Source organism: Alligator sinensis, unplaced genomic scaffold (genome assembly GCF_000455745.1).
Source record: "Alligator sinensis unplaced genomic scaffold, ASM45574v1 scaffold827_1, whole genome shotgun sequence".
NCBI classification, from domain to species: Eukaryota; Metazoa; Chordata; order Crocodylia; family Alligatoridae; genus Alligator; species Alligator sinensis.
In genome coordinates, this window is record NW_005842726.1 from 280,028 (window position 1) to 304,194 (window position 24,167).

The following is a 24,167-nucleotide window of genomic DNA, read 5'->3' on the forward strand; positions in this document are numbered from 1 at the left end:
TCAAAACTCTCCGGTGTGTGAGTCAAGCGGCTGCTGGCGGCTGCTCTGATTCGCGACAGTAAGGACCTCAGATGCAAGGTATCCTATAAATGGAAGAGAAAATGCACATTGTACAACTGCACAATAAACTAGAAGTTACTAGTATTGCATTTAGTCAATAATGCCCATGTTAGAGTTAAGAAGTGATTGATTACTTAATCACATCTTAAGTAGTAACCCAGCCACATGTTCATGCAATTAATGGCAAGATAAACAGGGAAGAAGCCAGAAAGTTAGTACGCAACACAACACATAATAACTTTGATACCTTTGTAGCTTCAAATTGAAACATGGCCAGGCCCAGCTTCAGGAGCCCATCAGAGCCCTTTTATCCAGTGTACTCCTAAAACTAGCAGTGCTGATCAGATGACAGCTGCTCCCAGCTTGCAGGACCACTGGAGTCAAGGGTTCCAATGCACCCTGAGACTGGGAGCACCAATTATCTGACTGGTGTACTACTTGCTGGAGCAGGGGGAACCCAAGATCATGGTCCTGTGCTCCCCCTGCACTTGTAATATGGCACAACTGGAATCTGACCCTGATCCAATAATCATGCCACCTAACATGCACATGTAGCATAGCAGGAAACACAACTGTTGAGATCATAAATCTGATCCCACTTGGGCCTTTAACTGAACATCTGTCAGGAGCCTAAGTGGAAGACAATCAACTAATTGGTGAGCAGTAGTAGCAGGCAGTATTATATTCTTAATTCAAGTGTGTCCATTTTTGGCAAACATAGCTCATGTTTTTTCTATCCTACAATTTTTTTCTGTAAGTGTACAGGTGTATGTGATCTAGACTACTCGCATCTGAATCGCATCTCAAATTGTTGGTTTCTCTAATGCCTGAGCAAAGAAGCTGACAAATAACAGCCACTATATTTACAATATGCAATCTATGATCATTTAGGCTGCTTACAGACATGAAAAAAAGAATGGCACTTTGCTTTAAGCTCGGTGCACCCCCACACTGAGCATAGCACATGCCCAAAAGAGGCATCATGTTGGCTGGACCTAGTTCACCCTATGTCTGTATAGATCGGGTGCTTCAGCGGGGCTTTCTGGAACTTTCAACTAATAGCTGATTAAATCAGCGTTAGCTAAAAGCGCCAAAAAGCCCTGCTGAAGTGCCCAATCTATACAGACGCTGCAGAGCTGGGTCAAACTAATGTGGTGCCTCTACCAGTAAAGTGGCGATTTTGGGGTTGTTTTTTTTCCCACGTCTGTCAGCTCCCTTACTGTTTACTATTCACATAAACCAGGGGTGGGCAAAATACAGCCAGTGGGCCGGATCCAGCCTGCGAGGCCATTCTATCCGACCCGCAGGGCCCCTAAAAAATTTAGAAAATTAATATTCATCTGCCCTTGGTTCCTGTCAAAAAATTACAGGAACCAAGGGCAGTGGGACACAGGGGAAGCCCGGCAGGCTCCCACAACAGCATGGCCCGCTTGACGCTGCCAAAAGCCCCAGCAGGGGCTTCTGGCCTGGGACCATGTGGCTGCCCCACGCTGGAACCTCAGGTGGGGGGCGGGAGGGCAGGGAAGTGGCCCAGGGAAAAGCTGAGCACGGGGTGGGGGAAAAACGGCCCCTTGCCTGCCCCGTGGCTGGCGCCCCGCACTGCAGCCCCAGCCACAGTGCAGGGGAAGGGCCACTTCCCCCCCCCACCTCCCACGCTCACCTTTTGCCCGGGCTCCTTCCCTGCTCCTTTCCGGCGCAGGGAAAAGCAGCCCCTCGCCTGCCCCATTGCCGCTGCTCCCTGCTTCAGCCGCTTGCAGCATGAGGCGCCGGGCACAGGGCAGGAAGGGGACACTTTCCCCGCCCTGTGCTCAACACCACATTGTAACCCGGCCCCACTGCCAGCCTGGGCCCCACACCGACTCCGGCTCCGGGCTCACCCATTGGGGCTGCGCGTGGCAGCAGCAGCCGGAGTCCCCTCTGCCGCGCCACGCAGTGTTTGCCACCACTGCCTCTGGGATGCCCAGTGCGCAAGCTCTGGGTGGGCAGCAGCAGCTAACATTGCCCAGCACGGCAAGCGGTGGGGCCACAGCTGCTGCCACCGCATGCAGCCCCAACAGGCGAGCCCAGAGCCAGCACAGGGCCCAGGCTGGCAGCATGGCTGGGTTACAAGCTGGTGCTAAGCACGGGGAAAAGCAGCCCCTCATTCACCCTGTGGCCAGCACCCCACCCCTGTGCCTGCTCCAGACAGCCCCGCATAGGGTACGAGGGCCTGCAGCAGGAAGAGCCAGCCATGGGGCAGGCGAGGGGCCGCTCCTCCCCGCGCTCAGCACCAGCTTCTTCCCTGCCGGCAAGCAGGGGGTTGGGGCTGTGTGCTGCCCCCACCTGTACCACGGGGCTGGGGGACAGTGAGTGGGCAAGGAGTGAGTGGGTGGGGAGCCAGCAGGAGTACAGGGCCCGCACCAGTGTCTCGGGGCCAGTGCTGGCAGGGCCCAGAGCAGGGTCACAGGAGTGCGGGGTCCTAGCCAGCAGGGGCTGTACGCAGCCGGGCCAGCTCCCCTGTCTCCCTGCTGGTGCAGCCCAGCCCAGCTCCACAGACCCCTGCCAGCCTGTGCCCCGCTTTGGGCCCCACCGGTGCTGGCCCGGGAACACTGGTCCCAAGACATTGAAACATTGGTCCGAAGGTGGTGACCGGGGTCGGGGCAACCCATGTGGCCCTCAACAGCCTACCAAAACTGGGAAAGCAGCCCTCCACCCGAAATAATTGCCCGACCCTGACAAACTCTGGTCTTTCCCCACAGCAAACTACTGTATGTCAAAGAGAGAAATAACTCCTCTGACAGAATCAATTTAGGCTAAGATTAGTCAAAGCTATTAACCTACAAAGCAACAATACTAAAAACTAGAAAAAACACAAACTTACTAACATGAGTATCACCTGCAGGGCACATATACTGGCTCATTAATAAGTAAATGAGATATATAAACCTGATTCTTCTGAGATTTGTGTGCTGTGGATTATATGACACCATAAAGTTAAATACAGTAGTACTATATTTTAGCATGAATTTAGCTGAGACATGATAAAATGCACATTGCTTAGATCTATAGTTTCATAGTAGTTAGGGGTCAGAAGGGGTTTGGGGGGGCTACAGCCACCCCAAAAATCTGCCTTGCCCCCCATAGCCACCCCTCCCAGTACCACTGCCACCCACCCTGCAAAACTGAGCCTGTCCCACTCCCACCTGCTCTGAGCCCAGCCCTGGCCCAGCTCCCCCACCAGGAAGAGGCTGGTGCAGCCCCTGGCCCCAAGCCCACAGTGGGCAGCTTGCCTCCACCCCATGCACAATTCCAGGGGGGAGTACATCCCCGCCATTCCTCCCCCGTGGGTGTGCAGCAACAGGAAGGGCCCACCCCCCACACCCTTTGGACAAGCCACCTACAACTCTGTCCCACTCCCAGCCCTAGGGTACCTGACTGGGCAGCACCTGCCCCTTGTCTACTCCCTCCCTCACCATGGTGGCCTCGATCTGCCCTCCCACAACCCTTCCCCTCCACAGACTTATTTACAGGGCACTGCTCTCAAAGCTGCCCAGCTACATTCCTGTAATTCGTCTATCAGATCAGTATCAGCCGATACAACTGTTTAATAATCTGCTATTGGTGTTGGCAAAGAAAATCTTTATTGGTGCACCCCTACTTGTTAGAGATAGATGTATTATTGCAACTTGAGGTCTTATTTCAGGTGATACTAATATGGTATAAGTTGCTTGCTTTGTTACTGCAAAATACTCAAGAATCTATAAATGATTAGTAAAACAATATTTTAAAAGATCTTTGTTCATAATGATGTGCAATATCAAGCATGGGTAGACAAATTATAGGTTTGTTATATAGTTCCAACATAAAAACCCCAAATATAACTTTCTTTTCCTCCCATCTATCATGGTGTTCTCCAGACAGACTATACTATACTTATTAATTAAAAAAGAAATCCAAACAGTTCAGTCATTTTAATGCGTAAGTGAAAATTAAAAAAAAGCATGTTGATGCAACCACAACACCTTCTTTCGTGTTTATGTTTTATATATGACATAACCAGCAAATTTTAAACTTTAAGAGCTGTTAAAGAAGTAATGTATTCCTGTTCTCTTTCTTGAAAAGGGATGCATCTAGCACTTATGAAATCATCAGAAAGTGAAGTAAAATAAAAGATTTACACATTTTGCTAAAAGGAAAATAATTATATTCATATTTTAATATCTTAACCTCTTGGGGACATCTTCTTATAAGTAAGCCTCCTTGAATTATCTGCTTTCTAGGACAATGTCACATCACCTTGCCAAATAACCCACTCAGAAAGGATGTATATTTAAATACAGAACGTTGATGTTAACTAATTAAAAACAAAGTGAACAACCCTCTCCCAAATCATAACACCCTCCCCAAAGTTTCAGCTAGACTACTGGTTCTCAAACTTTTTAGATGCCAGGCATCCCTCTATAATGTTTCTGATTTTAGTGGCACCCCATTTAAAGTGGCACTAATTTAATTTCTCATGGTGCTGACCTCCTAGCACCTGTGTCATCCTTCTAAAAAGATTGCAGCATCCCAGTTGAGAATCACCGAGCTAAACTAATCTCACAAATAGTCTTAAACTTGTTCCTTTAATCTCTATTTAAAAAAAAAGTCTGTTAGAGGGAGGGAACACTAGAATTTCTGTCGCAAGTATGCTGAGCAGTGGCTCCTTTAATCTTAGAGTTTTCCTTGTACATCCTCCACCGCTAATTGGCAGAGGGGCCCCTTCAGCCCTGCTGTTTGCTCCTGATGGCTGCTGGGAGGTGAAAACCACATTTTAAAATATCCCGTGGTTTTTGCCTCCTGTCAAGTCAGCAGCAAGTGGCGGGGCCACTGGGACCCTTATGCCAATCAGCAGCAGGTGACAAAAACCGTGGCATATTTAAAACCACAGTTTTCGCCTCCCCACCAGTCAGGGATAAACAGCAAGCAGCATGGCCCCTCTCCAATGAGCAGCAGGAGGGGCGCACAAGGGAAATTCTATGATTAAAGGAGCTGCCGTGCATTGCGTTTCCAACATGAATTCCAGTAGCCCCTAGCTATAGGTTTCCCAAAGAAGGCATAATGGACAGGTCCAATAAAATCCACACCAAAATATGTTCAAGATTTTCAGTCTCCAGCCTTCTCCCTTCTATTTATACTCCTAGATATTGCTGCTGATTCAGGAAAAACAGCAGCAGCACTGAAGTCTCTCTCATTCTTCCCCAGGACTTGCAAATAAATACCTACATATGAAGAACCTTCCATTCTTTTGGCTTACACTTAGGCTGTCAGTGCTCCTTGGCCCCATGCTGGGGTGTACAACTGGGAAGGAGTTCTATTCTCCTAGTCCCCTGCAGATAACTGCAGTAGAAAGAAGGATTGTGTAGTGAAGCCGTTGTACAGTAGGACTGTGGATCAGGGCCAGAAAAACAAAGTAATTTTGAATATATTTGACAATTTATTCTCTGGATGAAGTGATTCTTACCTGCCAAATTTTCATATTGCTGGGCCCAGAAAATGGAAGCAGTCATTTCTTAGCTAGGCTGCACTGGAGTATTACATTGCCCTTTTAATTTTATCTATATATAGAAGATGCCACTGCTTATAGTTAAATTAATCCTTTAGAATTAAGTGAGAGCTTGTGTCCATACTGCAGTGGTTTACCTTATCAGCCTGACGCATGTAGCAGTAGAGAATTCCTCTCATACATTTTATAGCAGAATGCTCCAGCTCATGAGTCCTTCCTTTGTCATCATCAATACGCCTGGGTGAGAAAGATAACCCAAGAAACAAATTGGAAATGCATTAGGAAGAAGTTAAAGGTAGCATTAGTGCTTTTGATAATTATGCATTTAACTACATAGTTAGCACAGTATTAAAAAGGGGCCCATGCTAATGCTGTTTATTATTCTGCAGCTCAAAAGGAAACGTCCTGTCAGCTTTTCTTTGATAAAAAAATCCAAGTTTTTTAGTTTACACTGTAACTTAGCAACAAAAACTGAGGCTAGAAATTTGCCCTCTACCTTCTCAACTAGGAAAAAAAAGAAAAAGAAAAAAAGAAAACACAGAAAGAAATTGTATTGTTGTTTCAGACTGTTGCTTCAGACTAGGGTAGCTGGATTAAATCAAGATGATATTTAAAAAGAGCAAAATTTGTTCTACTTTGATTTATTTAGGATACCCTTATATTCAGGAACAATTTTCTTTGGGTTTTTTATTTTTACAAAATGGCTATAATTCATACAGTCAAAGAGTTATATTTTGGACAGGAAAAATATTATAGTATTTCCCTATTTTGTTGAAAGGGACTAAAGCAATGCAAATATATACACATATAAACACCCACACAACAGTAATCTTTAAGCGTACGCATACTTAATTATCACATTACTATTCTTAGTTATTACCATCACTAATTTTATTGCAGCTCATTTAAGCACTATTGCACGATGCCGAAGTGGGAGTGTACTGCAATGAGGAAGGAGTCATTAGGGTATGCTGGGCTTTCACATGTCATACAAATAACAACGTTGTGATAGCTTTATGAATCACAGCATAGTTTGACAACGTATCATTTGAAGGCTTTTTTAAAACTGGCATTACATCTATTTAGATACACAAAACAAGACCAAAATGAGATATATAGCTTCAGTTAAAAAAATTCAAGCTAGGAAAAGGTAAATCTCTAAAGAGTAAAGACAACGAAATATGTATTGAAAAGGCTTACAGTTCTGAAACATTTGTCTAAACTCTAAGTATAACCTTGAGAAAGTAAAGAGCTCTATTAAAGTTTTATCAGTTTCGTAGATATTTTTTATCACCTAACGGCAAATCTCAGTGTTCTTTAGAACGTTTTGGGGAACAGTACCTAGAGTGTTCTGAAAGTGAACAGTTCAGCAGCACACGGCAGAGGCAGGGACATAATTGTATATGGAAGATGAATTCTACAAAATATCCAACACAGCTTCACAGTGCTTCTGATCTGTAATATCCATTTTACTTTACTACTGGCCGGGAGTAGATCCAGAGGCCTGGCCTCAACCCCCGCCACCTGGGACATTTTTGACCACACACTAGGAGCAGCAGCCAAGGACTTCTTTAAGTCCTGAAGATGGTAAGAATTTCTGTCCCCTTCTTCTTTCCCCTCCATGTTCAGAGGCACCTACCCTCCCCCACCTTTCCCATCTTCCATTCCCCCCTCCCTGCCTGCTGCTGACACTGCTATGCTGGGAGCAAGGGAAGCTCCTGTCTCACTCTAGCTGGGCTGTGTGGGGGCTGGACTTAGTCTGGGACAGCAACAGTAGCAGAGTGGGGCAAGTTCCTCCTCCCCGCTCCTTTTCCTGAGTTCAGGAAACATCTAGGGGGAACCAGGCAAGGAGAGCGAAACACTGCTGCTGTCTCAGGCTGAGCCCAACACACATGCATCCCAGCTATAGCAAGGCAGGAGTTCCCCTGCAGCACCCTTCTACTACTGGCCTTTTTGAGAGCAGAGATTATTAATCACGCTAAACCAGTTGCATAGCCAGGAGCTGGAACTTTATTTTCAAAAACATGGGAAGTGCGAATGTGTGAGGGAATGTAGGCTTACCTATAATTTTTTTCCACTACCTCTCCTTCCCCTAAGCTACAAAACAGATTCCATGCATCTCACTCCAGAGTGGAGGAAATAAAAAACAGAAAAGGATTTAAAGAATTCCTTCAACATGCATGAAATATAGGAGTAACGATCACAATTTAAAGTCTAACTTCCTTTTATTTAACTTTTTAAAATTATTATAACTTAACAATGAAAATAACACAAAATTGTGAAGATTAGCCTTTTCAGGATGCTAATTAATTAGTATTAGTTAACAACATTAGATTTGGGTTTTCAGGCAAAATTTTAAACACATTATCAAATAAAGCCAGGGGGAGAAAGAGGGAAAGAAAGAACTTAAAACACATAAACATTATCAAAGTATAAGAAGTAGCTCAACATTTTTCATCCATAGGGTAGGTCATCTGCACTTAAACAAAAAATTGTAACAAATTATAATTAGCTCTTCAAGTGCGGATGTAAGAGAACTGTGCTAGGGAAAATGATTATCTCCTCACTGCATGATGCTGACTGATGGTAGGAATTAAATTATTCATCACTACCATGGCGTTCTCCTTTCTTATAAATACACAACAGTTGAACTAGCATTACCTTAGTACAGAGGCAGGCAAAATACGGCCCGTGGGCCAGATCCGGCCTACCAGGAACTTTTGTTCGGCCCATGGTGCCCACCAACTAATTGTACCCCACCCAACCCTTCTGCCCACAAGGGTGGGAGTGGCGTACCCATGTAGACACCCCGCCCCCCACCAACATACCTTTATTGCTAGAGGTGCACCGATACGTCGGTCCCATATCGTATTGGCACCGATATAAGGAAAATTGACATTATTGGCAATAAGTTTTTTTCAGCCACACCAGCCAACATCGCCAATAAATGCCCTGTGCATGCATTTATCACTGCACAGAGAACAATGTCCACCTTGTAAGTCTGTTGTGGGGTGAAGGGGCGTGGGGGGGCAGATCAAGGCTCCCACAGTGAGAGAGGAAGTGGGGCGGGGGTAGGCGCTGTCCAGCCAGGGCAGAGCAAGGCATGGGATGGAGCTGTGAGCGGTTCGTTTGGGGACACTGGGGGAGGGGCAGCACCCACTGCTACAAACATCCTGGGAGGGCATAGGGGGCATGTGTCCTCAGAGCTGTGCGCGAGGTATGGGCAGGCTGCCTCTGTGGGCTTGGGCCAGGGGCTGCACTAAGCTCTTCCCAGTGGAGAGAGTGGGCTGGGGCTGCACTCAGGGAAGACAGCAGCAGTACTGGGGTGGGGGGGGGCTGCAGCCACCCCAGAATTCATCGTAGTCCTCCTCCCAGAAGCACCACCACCACCCACCCCGAGTGTGGCTCCTCTGCCAGGAAAAGCCCAATGCTGCCCCCAACCCACAGCACCAGCCTGCCTTCACCCCATGTGCAGATCCAGGGGGCACATGCCCCTCCATGCCCTCCCGGGGTGCATGTAGTGGTGGGAACCGCTCCCCGCTCCCCACGCCACCCAGACAAGCCGCTCGCGGCTCTGTCCTGTGCCCTGCCCCACCCCCCACCATATTTTAATGTTGAAAATCAGTGGATATAAAATTTCTTATGATCCTCCATAACTAGCAAAGAACAGAGCAAAAGTTGAACTTATACCTAGAGACAAGATTTAGCAGGAGGAATACAACTCTGTGCTGAAAGTGAAGTAGGTTAGAACTGAGCTTCTCAGACATCAACAGGGCGGATGTTTAAAGAAAACAATACAGTACATTTAAAACCAAGAAATTCTGAAGTCAATTGAGATCTATAGTTGGTGTCCTCATTTCCGAAGTTCACAAATTCATTTTCCAGAACAGTTAGGTTTTAATTTCAGTTTTTAAGTAAGTAGGAGAAATGCTTGTATAGCAAAAAAAAATTGTTGCTTCCACAATATCACTTTGAAAATATCTGGGTTTCCTTTAAGGTTTTAACTAAAATAAAACCTCCAAACATACAACTATTCACCCTCCTCTTTAATCCAAGGGAGTGTCTACATTTAAGGTTTCACTGTTTTAATTCAACCAGAGAATTGAACCACCATCTAAATCTGTATTTCATTTATGTAATATTCTTTAAAAAAAGGTTACCTGTATGCAAGTGCTAATGCCCAAGCACAAGCAGCACAGTAAAGACTGTCATGAACCTTTGCCTTTTGGTTGTCACCAAACGTTTTTGTGGGAAAGAGACCTGTGGTTGGACTCTGATAGAGCAACACAGTTGACTTAACTGTAAAGAAAAAAAAAAAACTATAATTACTATTCTAGCTTCTTCCAGTCTGAAGGCAGCTTTTTAAAAAATTTAGAAGAGTAAAATACAACAAAATTGTAACAAAACTTAATAGTAAGAATAAAAGCTAGAGGGGTAAATAAATTAGAGTTCTAAACAAAGGTTTTTCCCCCCATGCATCAAGGCTTCTTTGCAACTGAAATACTTTTCAATACTTCTTCAAAATCAGCATTCAAAGCAGTTTCTCTGCATTCATAGCTTTATTGCAGCCAAATCAGAATGGAATGTCCCTAGTGCAATAGTTTGCATCTACTTATTGGTGTACAGGCATTATAATTTTTTAGAAATTCAAATTAAAAAAAAGTATACAATATTTGGATTACCCTCAAAAAAATCTCAAAGGCAGGTCAAGGTCAAGAAATCATTCCCAAAGAAATGGTTTAGGATTTCAGGCATGCTGTTCCCACTTTGAAATCTTACTTTTTTCATTCTTGACAAAAAAGTTTCTCTTTATGATGTGCATATTATTCATTTTACACTTTTTAGTTCATTAGGTGTTTAGAGTATTCCTTACAGGTTAATGAAGTACCTCAAACTGAGCAAAACATCATGAAATAACTTCACTATAACTTTGCTAAATAACCATCCTTCAGGAAGATGCCTACAAATCAGCTTAAGCAACTTATTTCAGGAAGTAAAAGGACATTTCATGTGAATAATTTTGCATTAATCCAATATAAGTTATTCATATTTAAAGCTAAACCTAAATGTTTAATTTATATCTATATACCAAAAAATACATAAGCTACTTAATTCACCCCAATATGAAACTGGGATGCACCCAAAAGCTTGCTAAGAACTTTTTTCCAACTACTCAGTTGGTCTAATAAAGATATCACATCTACTCAAAGAACCTAGCCTACTTAACACTGAAATAGAAGACTGACCCCAGTAGAAATGTAGATGAATGGCAAACAGCACTAATTTTCCCCTCCCAAATACTAAAATTATATTGAACCTATTTCACAGCATAGATAAAGGCAACAAAAATTTAGCAAGCTTTACTAATGTAAAATATGGGTAGATCAAGCCATAACCTTAATTTCTGTTTCAAGAAGGTGTTTCACATGTTTTAAAAGTGTTTCATCTTTCTTTTTTGACTTGGGCAGCATTTGTTTACTATGCTGTACCACTGAACATCAAAAGCTTAAAACTTCAGCAGTTAATGAGACAACCACTGTCACCAGGCCGGATCAGGCTTACAGACCAGACCAGCACTCTGGGTATAGAGGGAACCCTAGAGCGACCACCATACATGGCACAGCCCTAGACAGAGCAGCGTAGCAGACACTCCAAGGTTGTGCTGCATGCAACAGCCACTATACTGCTCCAGGACATGAGCTGGAGTAGGTATTGCACATGGCGCCATGAGAAGCACCCTGCATCCTGCCTGCTAGGCCTCTGCAAAGTTGCTAGTATTCACTTCAGAGTGCGGGGCTTTTTTTTTTTTTAAGAGCAGGTGGGGTACCCATTGATGGGGCTGGGAGAGCGGGCAGGGGTCAGGGGGCACTTAGAGGGGAGCAGGCAGGGAATGGAGTCTGGCAGGGGTCCTCCCATGGTCCCCTCCCCCTTTCTCCAGCCTTCTCCCCTTGCCCCCTACTTACCGGCACAGAGCCTGGGTCCCGCTCCCTGCAGCTGCAAGCTGGGACTGCCCAAATTGCTGAATCTTTTTCCATATCAATTTGGAGGCTTCAAATCAATTCAGACCATTTTACTGGTCTCCCAATTTGATTCAGCTTCGGAGATTTGGCTGCCAAATCAGGCTGAATCTCCTCTGAATCGAATCAGCACCCAAAGCTTCGCACAACCCTACTGCCCACAGATCACTCCAAGATGCATGGGCAGCAATGCTGGATCCACTCCACAGGCTTTATTTTTGACACCAAACGATTTGATTTTAGAAAAAGGGACAATCATACAAGCACTGACACCTATATTGATTCACAATAAAAAGTTTTTCAACTAACATTTTTACTGTAAGAATTTGCAATGACATATAAACACATGCGGTGTGGTCCCAGACCTTCTGCTCCAAAACCGTACCACACCACGTGTGACATCCTCTTTGGTCACTCCAAAACTATGCCACACGTGGCAGCCACTCCAGCGTGCATCTGTTCTGTGAAACCCAGCAAGTGTCCTAGAGCGGGTGTCACATATAGGGCATGTCCCAGAGTGGTGCACATTACATGTCCCAAAGCAGCTGGGGCACTCTAACCATGCTGGAGCCGTGCTACATGCAGAGTCTGCTCTAGCTGCCCTGGGACATATGCTTGATCTAGTATGTAGTGGACGTATGCTGTAATGGGTGCTGCATGCAACATGGTCCCAGAGTAGCCGCCATATGTAGCATATGGGAGCCTTGAGTGTACCTCCCATGCTGCCTGTAGATCCATTTGAGACCCATAGGCAGCACTGGGTCCTGGATGATATGGCTCCATGGATGTTTGTTTAGACACCCCTGCTCTAAACAAATAAGATCTCAGGCATTATTCTGGGATAAGAAGTGAGATTACCTATCATTTTTGGAAACCTTTACTAATTTAGCAAGTTGCTAAGATTCTTGTATCACAAGCAAGATTTCCCAAACTTTACTTACCAATTCTATAATAATGATCCAGTTTATCCCACAGACTTTCTCCATCTGGCCTTGGAAGGTTAATGCTTTTAATTGGCTCATAAATTGAACCTAAAGAAAAAGTCAAAATCTTAATAAGATTTAAATAAGAGATCAAAATAGGGTAATCATGTGTCAAATATTGTTAACAGTGCTCTCAATATGCATTTAATCTTTATATATTTTACATACAACCTTCTCTCATATAGTATCAATTTCCTTAAAAGTTATTTTATTTCTTGCGTAATCCAGCTGTTTTTTTTGTAACTGTTCAATACTAAATTAATGTTTGAAGAAGAGATGCCTGAGGAGGGATTTGATAAAAGTCTTCAAATTCCTGAAGGGCAATTGCAAAGAGGATGGAGATAGCCTTTTCACGGTCTGTGAGGAGACAAGATTGAGAGCAATGGCCTCAAACTGCTGAACATGAATTTAAATTGGTGACTAGGAAGAACTCTGACTACGAGCGTGGTTAAGCACTGGTACAGGCTACCTGGAGAAGTTGTAGAATCTCCATCCCTTCAACAGCAGGTTAGATGGACACTTGACTAAGATGGTTTAGTCAGGAGTTAATTACACGTTGAGTAAAGGGCTGAACTAAATGGCCTCATGTGGTCCCTTCCAGCCCTACTTCCCTATTACCTTAAAGCCAACTAAGGCTGTAACCGTACTATCAAAACCTTCATACCAAGTCTCTAGGTCTCTCCCAACAGTCAATCTTGACAATTAGATCTTTTCTAAACATCTCCAGGACAAACACACTATTCAATTACTGGAAGTCAACTCAATGTGGCATGAACTGTCCAACTCTATTCAGAAAAAACAACAAACCTAACTACACATCCCCCCATTACAACTATTTATATACCTGTACAAAGTTACCTACTTCAGAGACAACAACTTTAGCCCTGGTTCTGTAAAACAACTGCCCCATGTCCAAACCTACACACTACTTCTGACCCCAAGCTATCATCTGGAGATATGTTTTATTATTTCTTCACTTTCCATAGCACTGGCGCTCTATTTAGAACATATACCAGAACAGAACCATCTGCCATAGATTAGAGATGTTCAAAAATTACAAACAAGAAAAACCAAACAAAAAACGGACAATAAAACAAATGTAAGAGAATATGCAAGATGAAATGTACTGTGGGGCCTCAGTTCAGAAATGTGAGCAGAAAATACTAACAGTCAAAATGAATTTCTTTACGTTTTAGCATAAATTTAGGGGTATGAGCTCTGTAGCATAGCTCGATACATTTGCCTCTTCTTGTTACCTTTTATGTCCCTTACTTAGTTGTAATCAAATAGGTTAACCAGTAAAGAACCACTAAATATTTTTGCATCCTTTAAAACGTCAGTTTATGGACTGAAACACTTCAGATTTATGGCAGTAAGAGGAAAGATGAACTCTGGGAAAGGAGAAGTGTCTTCAGCTTAGATATTTAAAAAGCACAGGGATATTCACCATCTTCAAATATTTGTGAGGCAAAAGAAATGCACCTGGGGCATCTAGATCTTATTATGAAGCAAGCAGATATAGGATGGATTTAAAACTTTACAACCCCAGTAACATTTCTTTAATTCCTTTATCCTTACAGAAAAGTTTTATTTTTAATTTCTACTTTTATTATTCAATGCTTAATTATCTCAAAGGACTTTTCACAAAGCTAGTGTTACTGAAATGAATCCTTTCCTTATCTAATCCCCATTTTATGTTAGGGTTTTCATTCCATGAACAACCCCTGTGAGCTACTCCATTTTCCTGTCTCCAGAACCTTGAAACATTTTTCTCTAAAGCATTTCACAAATGAGAATACATTGCTACCATGAGTTTCTTTCTTACTATAGACAAATATGTGAGGAAATATACATATACCCTGTGCATATAAATTATAGCTAATGTTATTGTGAAAAATGTGCGTTAACTGTGTTCATGTTGTTATATTATTGTACAACTCAGTTTACCTCCTTGGCCTGACCACAGAGAAGGAGGGGTTAAGTGCCAGGGACTGCTACATGTAGTACTGGACCACCTTCAGCATCAGCAGTCCTGAATGGCTTTGTTGACATATCTACATATGGCTTGCTGACATATCTATCTTTGTTGGCCATTTGGCCAACACCAAGGAGATGTGATGGGGACCATAAGCAGGACAAGAGGGAAAGTAGACTGGAAAAAGGAGGCTGGCAGGTCCAGGGGCAAAACAATCTGAGGATGGAGGGAAGTTAAGAAGTTTTGGGGAGCTGGATAGACTGGGAATGGAAAAGCTGAGTGTCTAGGCATGCTGGGGATGGAGGTACTGTTTAATAGAGCTGCGTGAAGCTTTAGTAGCTGATTTAGAGGAAATTCAATTCAGAGGAGATTTGGTCTGATTTGGCGGCCAAATCTCCAAATCCGAATTGAATCGGGAGACCAATTAAAAGGTCTGAATCGAATCAAAAGCCTCTGAATCAATTCGGAAAAGATTTGGCGCCAATTTGGAAATCTGGCCATAGACTAAGCAGGCAGCAGTCCTCACAACGCTGGACACAGCTGCCTCCAGCTGGTAAGTCTGTTATGGTGGGTGAAGGGGAGAGGGAAGGGGTGTAGTGGGGGGAGGGGGGCCCATCAACACCTCCACAGTGACAGAGGAATTGGGGCTGGAACAAGCTGCCCAGCCAGGGCGGGAGGCTCCCACCACTGTGCACTGCCAGTCCGGGAGAGGATGGGAGCAGATGTGTGCTCCTGGGACTCAATGGGGCAGGCTGGGCCGGGCTGCGCTCCAGGAGGCTAGCCCAGCCCCCTGCCACCAGGCTGTGCTCCCTGGGGTGGGCGGAGCCAGGGCTGAGCTCCAGGCAGCTAGCCCCAGCCGCAGCACAGGCCCGTCTCCACCCGCCCCACAGAGCACAGTGGACCAGGGACTATAGGGGGGCTGCAGTAACCCTAAAATTCCCCATAGCCCCTGCCGCTGGCCCCTCCCCGATCGCGGTACATGCCCCCGCCACCATGCCCTGCTGCTGCTCAACCAGCCAGGGCAAAGCTGCAGCTTGTCCAGGAGGTGCGGGGAGGCTGGGCAAGTGACAGGAGGGCATAGCCCCCACTCCCAGCACTTTCCGCCACCTGTCCGGAGCGCAGCCCGGCCCAGCCCACCCCATGCAGTTCCAGGGGCACACGCCCACTCCCATGCCCTCCTGGACCGGCGGAGCACAGCAACATGCAGTGGCAGGAGCGACTCTCCCCAAGTCCTGTGGCCCCTCGCCCCAGCTGGGCAGCTTGTTCCAGACGAAGCTCCAATCCCTCCCTCGCTGTGGGGGCATTGATCTAGCCCCCCACGCCCCTTCCCTCCCCCTCTGCCCACCACAACAGACTTACCAGCTGGAGGCAGCTATGCCCAGCGTGGTGAAGACTACTGCCTGTTTAGTCTATGGCCAAATCTCTGAATCAACACTGAATCTTTGGATCCAATTCAGCCAAATCAAATTGGGACAGTGATTCAAATCACCAAATCAAATCACTGTCCCTTCAAATCGGCCGAATCTGAATCCAAAGCGAATACTTGCTGCTTTACACAGGCCTACTGTTTAACCCCTTTGGAGGAGACAGTAAGCCTTTGCCCCAATAAATGTCCCCAGACTGAAGAGGCTGTCTGTTTTGCTACAAGGAACTGTGGGTTGCTCCAAAAGGAGGTGAAGTCCTTCTCTGAGAAGAGTCATAGCCATCAAGAACTAGGGAGGGTAAGGGACTGAAGATCAGGAAAGAGCTTGGGCTCCCCTCTTGCCCTAGAAGCCAAATTCAGAATGGCTTTGAGGAGTATTCTCAGGGACCAGACAAGGCCACAATGGTTCCCATCAAGGACCTCTCAAAGAGTACTTCATGACAGTTTGGTTGCCAAAGTGAGCAGTGTCTGTTGGTAAGAGAGACTTTAAATAAAATTGTACCCATTTTGACCAAGGCAATTAATATGACACTTTCAGTAACAGAAGTGCTTCTCATCTGTATCGTAGGAAGTGACATCCAAAATGACATGCAAATACAATGATCTGACACCATTCCCCTGAAAGGTAACATTTTTAGAGGGATCTTACAATATTAATGTTTTATATTTAAAATAATGGCTTAAAAGGGAGAATTTTAGAGACTAACAAGAGGCTTGTAGGCATGCTTCCCAAGATGCGACTACTCATCTCCCATAAGTAGGGACCTACCAAAATCACGGCAGAAGTTCAGAGTGCAGAGATGCCATTAATCTTGCTCTTTTCGCCATGCACTGCCCCTGCTGCCAAGTGGCCAAAACGCAATTAATGCTGCAGTTTTTGCCTCTCAGACACTCAGCAGCAGGGGAGTAAGCAGCAAAAAGAACAAGACTAAAGACACCACTGTGCTGTGGCCTTCCACTGCAATTTAGTAAGTTCCTATTCATACAGTAAGAAAAGGGTGAGCTGATTAGTACTTCGATGAGAGTACCTTTGCCACGAAGAAGCCGCAGGATGCTGCAGGAAGCAATATTAATGATTCAGCAGGTGACACTCCTCCCTACAACTTCTTACTAAAATAGTGTACTGGAGCATTATGAGACAGAGCAGTGTAAAATGAAGATGTTAAACTGGTAGATTTTCTTCCCAACAATATAACTGGTACTGTCAGAACAGAGCCACTTCAAGACAGGTACAGACATTACACATAAACCAGTATAAGTGACTGAAAACCAGACTATACTCATAACAGAACAAAAGTTCAGCACACAGACTGGTTTAAAAATGATTAAACCCAGTCTAAGATAGACCTGAATCCATGTGCACTCAAACTTAAATCGATTGAGGTCAGACCAGTGCACTGAACTTCTGTACTAGAACCTCTATTGATTCATATTAGATCACTATCTGCTGGCATCCCAGTTGCCTTTGCAGCTCCCCACTAGCCACCCCCGCCACCCCCCAACAGGAAGACATGCCTACACTTGCCCTGTAGTCAGCTGCTCCAGCCAAGCACCCAGCCGGATCAATCCCCAGGCTGTCACAGAGCCAAGACAGCACAGAGCTGAACCGACAGCGGGATGCACCTGGCAGGCTTGTGCTGGACAGCAGGGACAAGAGGTCTCCGCCAAGGGAAGGTTCAGGCCCCTCAGCACTTGATTCTAGCAACAGGATGGCCTGGCAGCCCGGGAGACTTGTACCAGGCAGCGGAGAAAGGGAGGGGGGTGGGGAGGGAGGGTCCCTGGACTCCTGCTGTCATGTGCTGTTGGTGCCAGAGTTCCAAGGGTCCCAATCCTTCCCTCGGCAGAGCCGCCCTGCCGCCAGCTGCTGCTGGTGCTGGAGTCCTGAGGAGCCCAATCCTTCCTTCTACATAGTGCCCAGGCCACAACCAATTGGCTGCCAGGCATGGCGAGCATGCCCCCAACCCCTGCTGGCACGGCCAACCCTCCCCCATACCAAGTCCTAGGTTTCCAGGAAAGCCCCTGAGTAGGTCACCATGGCACACCTGGCAGCTCGGTGGGGGGGAAGGAAGAGGGAGCCTGCCATTGTGACCCACTCTGGGGCTTTCCTGGAAGCCTAGGGCTGGGTGCAGAGGAAGGCTCACAGTAATGATAGGAGGTTGCAGATGTGCTCACCCATGGCTGGCAGACAACCCTGGTGCTCAGCTCGACTGCTTGGCAGTCTTTGGCAGCCCAAGAGGCCTGCAGGGATGGCGCCCAACCGCAAGAGGCCTGCAGGAATGACCCCAAACTGCTGGCATCAGCCAGTGCAGGCATCCTGCATGCCCACCCCTCCCCCACCAGCAGGCAAATGTGTGTTCTGTTCACTCCCAATCTAATCTATGCCTACCACTTACAGAAACCCACATAGGTTTGACTGATTCTGCCTCAGGCTTTTTGAATGTCTATATCTAACCTCAGATATTTTTGTATTGCGAAACCAAAGAGTTCTTCTCTGGCTAATAAGCTAGACAGTTTTACATTGACACTACAGTAAAAGTTAAGCGTTATAAAGGTTCCCATATTTACTTGTGAGATCTTCACTTGATCTTAGCCAAAAGGCCGAGAAGCATAAAACATAAATTACATGACACGGAGAAGTGAAAAGAATAAAAATACAATCAGGATTCAATTAAAGAAGGGGTCTGCAACATCTGACCCACAGACATGGGGCTTCGGCAGCATTCAGCCAGGGAAAAGTGGTGGCAGAGGCTGGGTCCTAGCACCCCTGCCTCTGACCCAAGCTGAGTCAATCAGCCTGCAGCCTTAAAAGGTTGCTGACCAATGAATTAGAAAATAGAGCTCTAAATTAGTCAAGACAGTTTGCCTGATCCTAAGCACAGAAAATTTAAAATAATTTCAATTTTCCCAGTGTTTTACAAATTACCAAATATAAAATCCCAAGTTTTAAATATTTCACTCAGAGACTACCTACATAGTACACTGCAGTAAATAAGATTTGAACAGACTACAAAGTTAAATTATTTCTTCAGAAACTAAAAAAAAAATAAAGGCATGCTTTTTCTGTTAATGACCTATACTATGAAAAAGCAGTCTACACAAATTTAAGAATATTATAAGGAAATTGAAATCTAAGCTTCTACTTAAAATACAGACTTAGTATTAGCTGCTTCATTTTGATTAACGTTATAAGTCTTCAATATATGTACAATTAATATTACCATTTCCTTTCTTTTGATATCCTAACAAATACAGGTGGTGTTCAGGCCACAAATTTTTTGATATACAGTTAGAGGAACACTCTCTAACAAAGAAATACCATGTAGTCAATTAAAAATCTTCCCCCCTTTTCCCCCTTTCTTCCTGTAGATTCCTTTTCTTCATTCCAGGCCATGAGTTCAAGAAAGTTAATACCATACACTGTCCCCTTTACTGAACATTTTGATTGAGGTGAGGAAAAAAAATCCATTAAAAATGCTTCTGCTATCATTTACATATTAATGAAAACTGCTCAGTATTTTACAGACAGGCAAATGTTCAAGCACATTTAATACTAATACAACATTAATTATTTCTGATTAAAAATAAGTCTAATAGTTTGCACAGTGAACACACATGTGGTACAGCCTGCAATGTTAATAGAGAAAGAAGAGCACTAAAGACTGGCAAGCTAGATTTCTACATGGGACAAAATCCCCTGCTGCTAGAATATAACTAAAACAATACTGTAACACTTAAAAAAAAATCACAGTAACATTGCAATTAGAAAACTGAAATATCAGCAATAGTTCAATCACGTTTTCTATCACTTCAAGTCAGAGATCATTCAAACTGGCTTACCAGTAAAAAAAAAAAAAAAAAAAAAAAAAAGAAATGTATTCCTTTTATTATCAAAATCTCGCATTGGGTGCCTTTATCTCGGGTATCATGAATTATATAGCTTTTCAGCAAGGTCGCTGCTACTTGCACAAAACTAAGAAATAACATTTTAATATTAGAAAAAAACAACTTCAAATACAATTGAGTATCTACATATAGTGAAAAACCCAACAAATGAATTTTCAAATCGCTGTGCCAGGCAAAACGTATATTTAAAAATATTTACATGAAGGCTTTTAATCTCTCTTTATAATGTTTATTCTTTCTCCAATATAAATAACATTTTAAAACTTGCTGTTGTATGCAATCTCTCTCTCATATATTTCAGGTATTTGATGGTACTGAAGCTGAGGAATATAAAGCAGTTCTCCATTTTAACCTAGCCCAAGCACCTAGCAACAAAAAGTCATTAACATCTGTCTGCTGTTCATTACCCTATGTAAATGTATTGGAGATCTATCACAGTCATAGTGGGGTGATAGCCACAAATATTTGTTCCTTTTAGCTTTTCAGAAACAAAGGTGAATGATTTAATACATAGGCATACTGAACCTATGCATTAAAATTTGGAGATGAAAGAACAACCTACTTTGCCATTACAGCTCTCTCCATCCACAAAATAAAGGGTCAGATTCAATACACATGAAAGTTAATAACAATGTTTCCACTGCCTTTAGCATAACTGGATAGGTTAGAAAAATCAGTGACTTTCAATAAGGGTGGTGTGGGGTGCTGCACGATATTACCTGTTGTTACCTGTGGAAACACCTACACATGATTCACAAGATAAAACCAGAGATTTCACACAGAAATCTATAGTGTCAACCACCTCTTGTGTTCTTTCTGATTTTCAGGCAATGAAAAAGTAATAGAGAAATTATTTTGTAGTTCAAAAAGAGTGAAAGCTAAGAGGGGTGCCTTGAGTCTAATGGGGTTGAGAACCATCGTTCTGAAGCATGCCAATACCCACTTAAGTCATTCAGCCAAAAAGTTCCAAGGAAGGTTTCCAATACGGTTTTTGCTTTGTACAGATCATTGCTTTCCCTAAGACTATTTTCTAAAAGTGCTTTCTGTATTATTATTTTCTATTGCCATAGTGTCCATGAGCCCAAGTCATGACCACACTGTGTCAGACATTGTGCAACACTGAAGTCAAGGCAAGAAGTAACCATAAGGTGGATAAAGCAAGAAAGGAAAACAGAGAGGGCAAAGGCTAACTCCATAATTCATAATAATCATCCAGTTCCACTCATCCTCATTTCTACAGATTTAGAAAATTAAGGCGGGAAGGGACTTTTAAAATCTGACCTGCTCTTTATTACAGGCCATTAAATATAATTCTGCCAGTTTTGTATTAAGCCCAGTAAATTGTGTTAGATTTAAGCATACCTTCCATACAAGAATCCAGTCTAGCTCTAAGACACTGAGAAGGAGAATATAACACTTCTCTTGCTAGTTTTAAGTTGGAGCTCAGTAACTTTACAGAAGATATTATGACAGTTCATTATGGAGCTCACTCAATAAAGTACCTGTGATAGCAGGGGATAAGACACCATGAACAAGGTGATCACTTCTAGGTTTATGTTCTTACATATCTAAGACCCCGTATTTTACTACCTTCAACAATAAGATGGTATGCTGTTGTTTTCCATTTGTATTCTTTGGCTATGCTTAATATCCAGACACTGGCACTTGGTACTTATCATTTATTATTCCACAGCTTCTGTTCCTCCAACACTGCATGGAGAGGCAAAAATAACCTCCCTGCTCCTTCGCAATCTCTTTCTACATCAAAGGATCACACCAGACTCTTTTTGGCATAGCAGTGAACTGGAGGATATAAGTTGCTTGCCCACTATTTTTTAATTTCCCCCTTTATCAAATGATGGTTACTATTAAGATCAATAATGAGGGGAGAGGAGGACGAGTACATGTTATACTGAAGTAACAGTGATACCAAAATTCAGTTCCTTTCTCAGTCTGACCAAACTAGGGGTGCACCGATAAAGATTTTCTTGGCCACTATCAATAGCCAATTATTAACCAGCCACATCAGCTGATACTGATGATGGATATTTAGTAATAAAGCTCATTGAGTGAGCTTTAGTTCAAGCACCCCATCACCATTTCTAAGCATGAGGACGCTGATACAAGAGAGACAACAACTCTTTAATCAGAGTGGACTACTCTAAGTGCTACCCCCCAACTCCCAGAGGCTTCCTTCCCTCCAAGGGAAAGACTCTGCTGCACCTGCCCCTGCTGGGTTCTGCCCCCCCCCGCCCCCCGGACCCCTGGGACACAGACCTCCAGGCACAGCAAGCTGAGTCATGCTGGTCCAGGCCAGACTGGGCAGCTCAGCTCTGGCTGCCCCTCCCCACCCCAATCACGAATCTGGCATCCAGCACCTTTTACAGCATCCACCCTGGACCCAGCCTGCAGTCTGTACCACACCAGCACCCGGGACACTGCAGCAGCTGCACTGTTCCACACCAGCCTGGTCCACCAGTGAAGAGATGGGGGTGGATCTGAGTTCACCCTGGCTTGCCCAGGCAACCAGGGGCCCCAGCATAATTAAATTCTCAGAGAACATTATCAGCCGATAGCCGATAACGTTAATTTTCCTTTTATTGGTGCTGATCCGGTACACAACCAATATATCAATGCACCTCTAGCCCAAATCCCAGTTAAATATCAGCTACTACCCCAATTCCCAGGCCAGCAACCTCTGTAGGTAATGTGTAGGTTTTTACACAATGTCTCCACCTCATTTACACCTGGAAACAGAGAAGACTATTTGAACGAGCGTGGGAAAAGTAAACTGTCAGACCTATAGATTGCACTGCACTGCTGCTCTCCTTCCTTGGCTCACAGGCACTTGTATGCTCAGGAAGGAAGTCTCCTTGGCTAATTGGCACCTGTATACCCAAAAAGGCTAATAAGCTCCTCCACTTCACCTAGGATATCATACTGCATCTTGAGCAAAAGCTCCCTCTTTTTCCTTGCCTTAGAATTTAGAGTATACCGAATTCTGAATCCTTGCTGAGAACATCATGATAGCTTCATTATGAGCTGGTAATTAATTTTTTCTTCACTGCCAAACTGGTTTAGGTTGTATGGATTTTCTATCTTCTTCTCAGCAGACCAGGCATTCACAATCTTGTAAAACTCACATTTCATAGATTCATACATTGTAAGGGATGGAAGGGACCTCGCAACCTCGAGTCCAGCTCCCCTGCACGAGGCAGGAAAGACCACTGGGGTCATGTGACCCCAGCAGGATGACCATCCAGTCTTCTCTTGAAGATCTCCAGGGTAGGTGATTGCACCACCTCTGGAGGGAGCTTATTCCACAGTCTGGACACTCTGACTGTGAAGAAGTTGTCGCAACATGGCAAGTAATCAGTTCACTTAACTGTTCAATAGGGTCGGTGTTTGCAAACTGGAATTTAAAGCAGATTATGAAAAGGAATCATCTAAAACAAGTGAGAAATGGTTGGAGACTCCTAATATCTGATAAAGCAAGGAAAAAACCCTTTCAATCCTTCAAAATGGAATGACTGGTTCCCAGAAACAATTCCAGCACTGGGACAGAAAAGGTAAAGGGACTCAACAGAGTCTCTGTCCCTTATGGCATACATTACAATAGTAGGGATGACACTGAGTAAATTATTGCCAGATACACGTCAGCAACGTATCTGAACACTGTTTAAACCACATTTCAGCATTATTGTTCATGACAATATTGCCCCTTATCATCAATATCTTAACTTTATTCAACAGTAATCCAAAACTGAAATATCTTGAGTACCATTCCACCAAAAATTTCCGTTTTTTTTATGATTGTTTTATGTAGTTAAGTACAGATAGTCAAAAAGCCTGAGGCAGAATCAATTCAGTCTTTGCAGGTTAGCCTAAGCTACTGAACCGATAAGCAAGTGAACAGAGGTTCACTTTTGATTCTGGTAATGCAGCCACATGCCCGCAGTTGCCCAAGCCAGAAGCCAGGGAGCACTGGACCACGCCTCCCTGCTTGGCTGGAGCCAAGCTTGGGCCAAGGCTAGCCCACCCATCCTGCAACAGATGTTCAATAAACCGATTTAACCTATATCAGTTAAGTCTGGTACTATATCCATGCAGGTTTATCTTAAACCAGTTTTGTCCATTTGGAAAGTAGTTTATGTGCACTGAACTGCTATCGTGTTACAGATTTGCACTGGTTTCTGATCACCAGGGATCCTGGTCTTCTCTAATAAAAAAATTGCAAATTCTCCGATTAAAAAAAAAAATTAAAAATTGCTAATTCACTGAA

The 24,167-nt window shown here is 44.1% G+C and overlaps 1 protein-coding gene across 7 annotated transcripts in view; it reads right to left on the reverse strand.

Moving 5' to 3' along the window:
• PHKB (phosphorylase kinase regulatory subunit beta) overlaps positions 1-24,167 on the reverse strand; it is a 209,935-nt gene that overhangs the window by 166,033 nt on the left and 19,735 nt on the right. For 4 of the 7 annotated variants that reach the window (XM_006034336.3, XM_006034337.3, XM_025216318.1 and 1 more), the window contains 3 exons: positions 12,543-12,632; positions 9,745-9,883; positions 5,722-5,821 (listed from right to left, as the gene is read on the reverse strand). The exons of the other annotated variants lie outside the window; for them this stretch is intronic. In XM_006034336.3, coding sequence (XP_006034398.1) covers positions 5,722-5,821; positions 9,745-9,883; positions 12,543-12,632 — 329 coding nt within the window. The remainder of the gene's footprint in view (positions 1-5,721; positions 5,822-9,744; positions 9,884-12,542; positions 12,633-24,167) is intronic. 7 annotated transcript variants of the gene reach the window in all.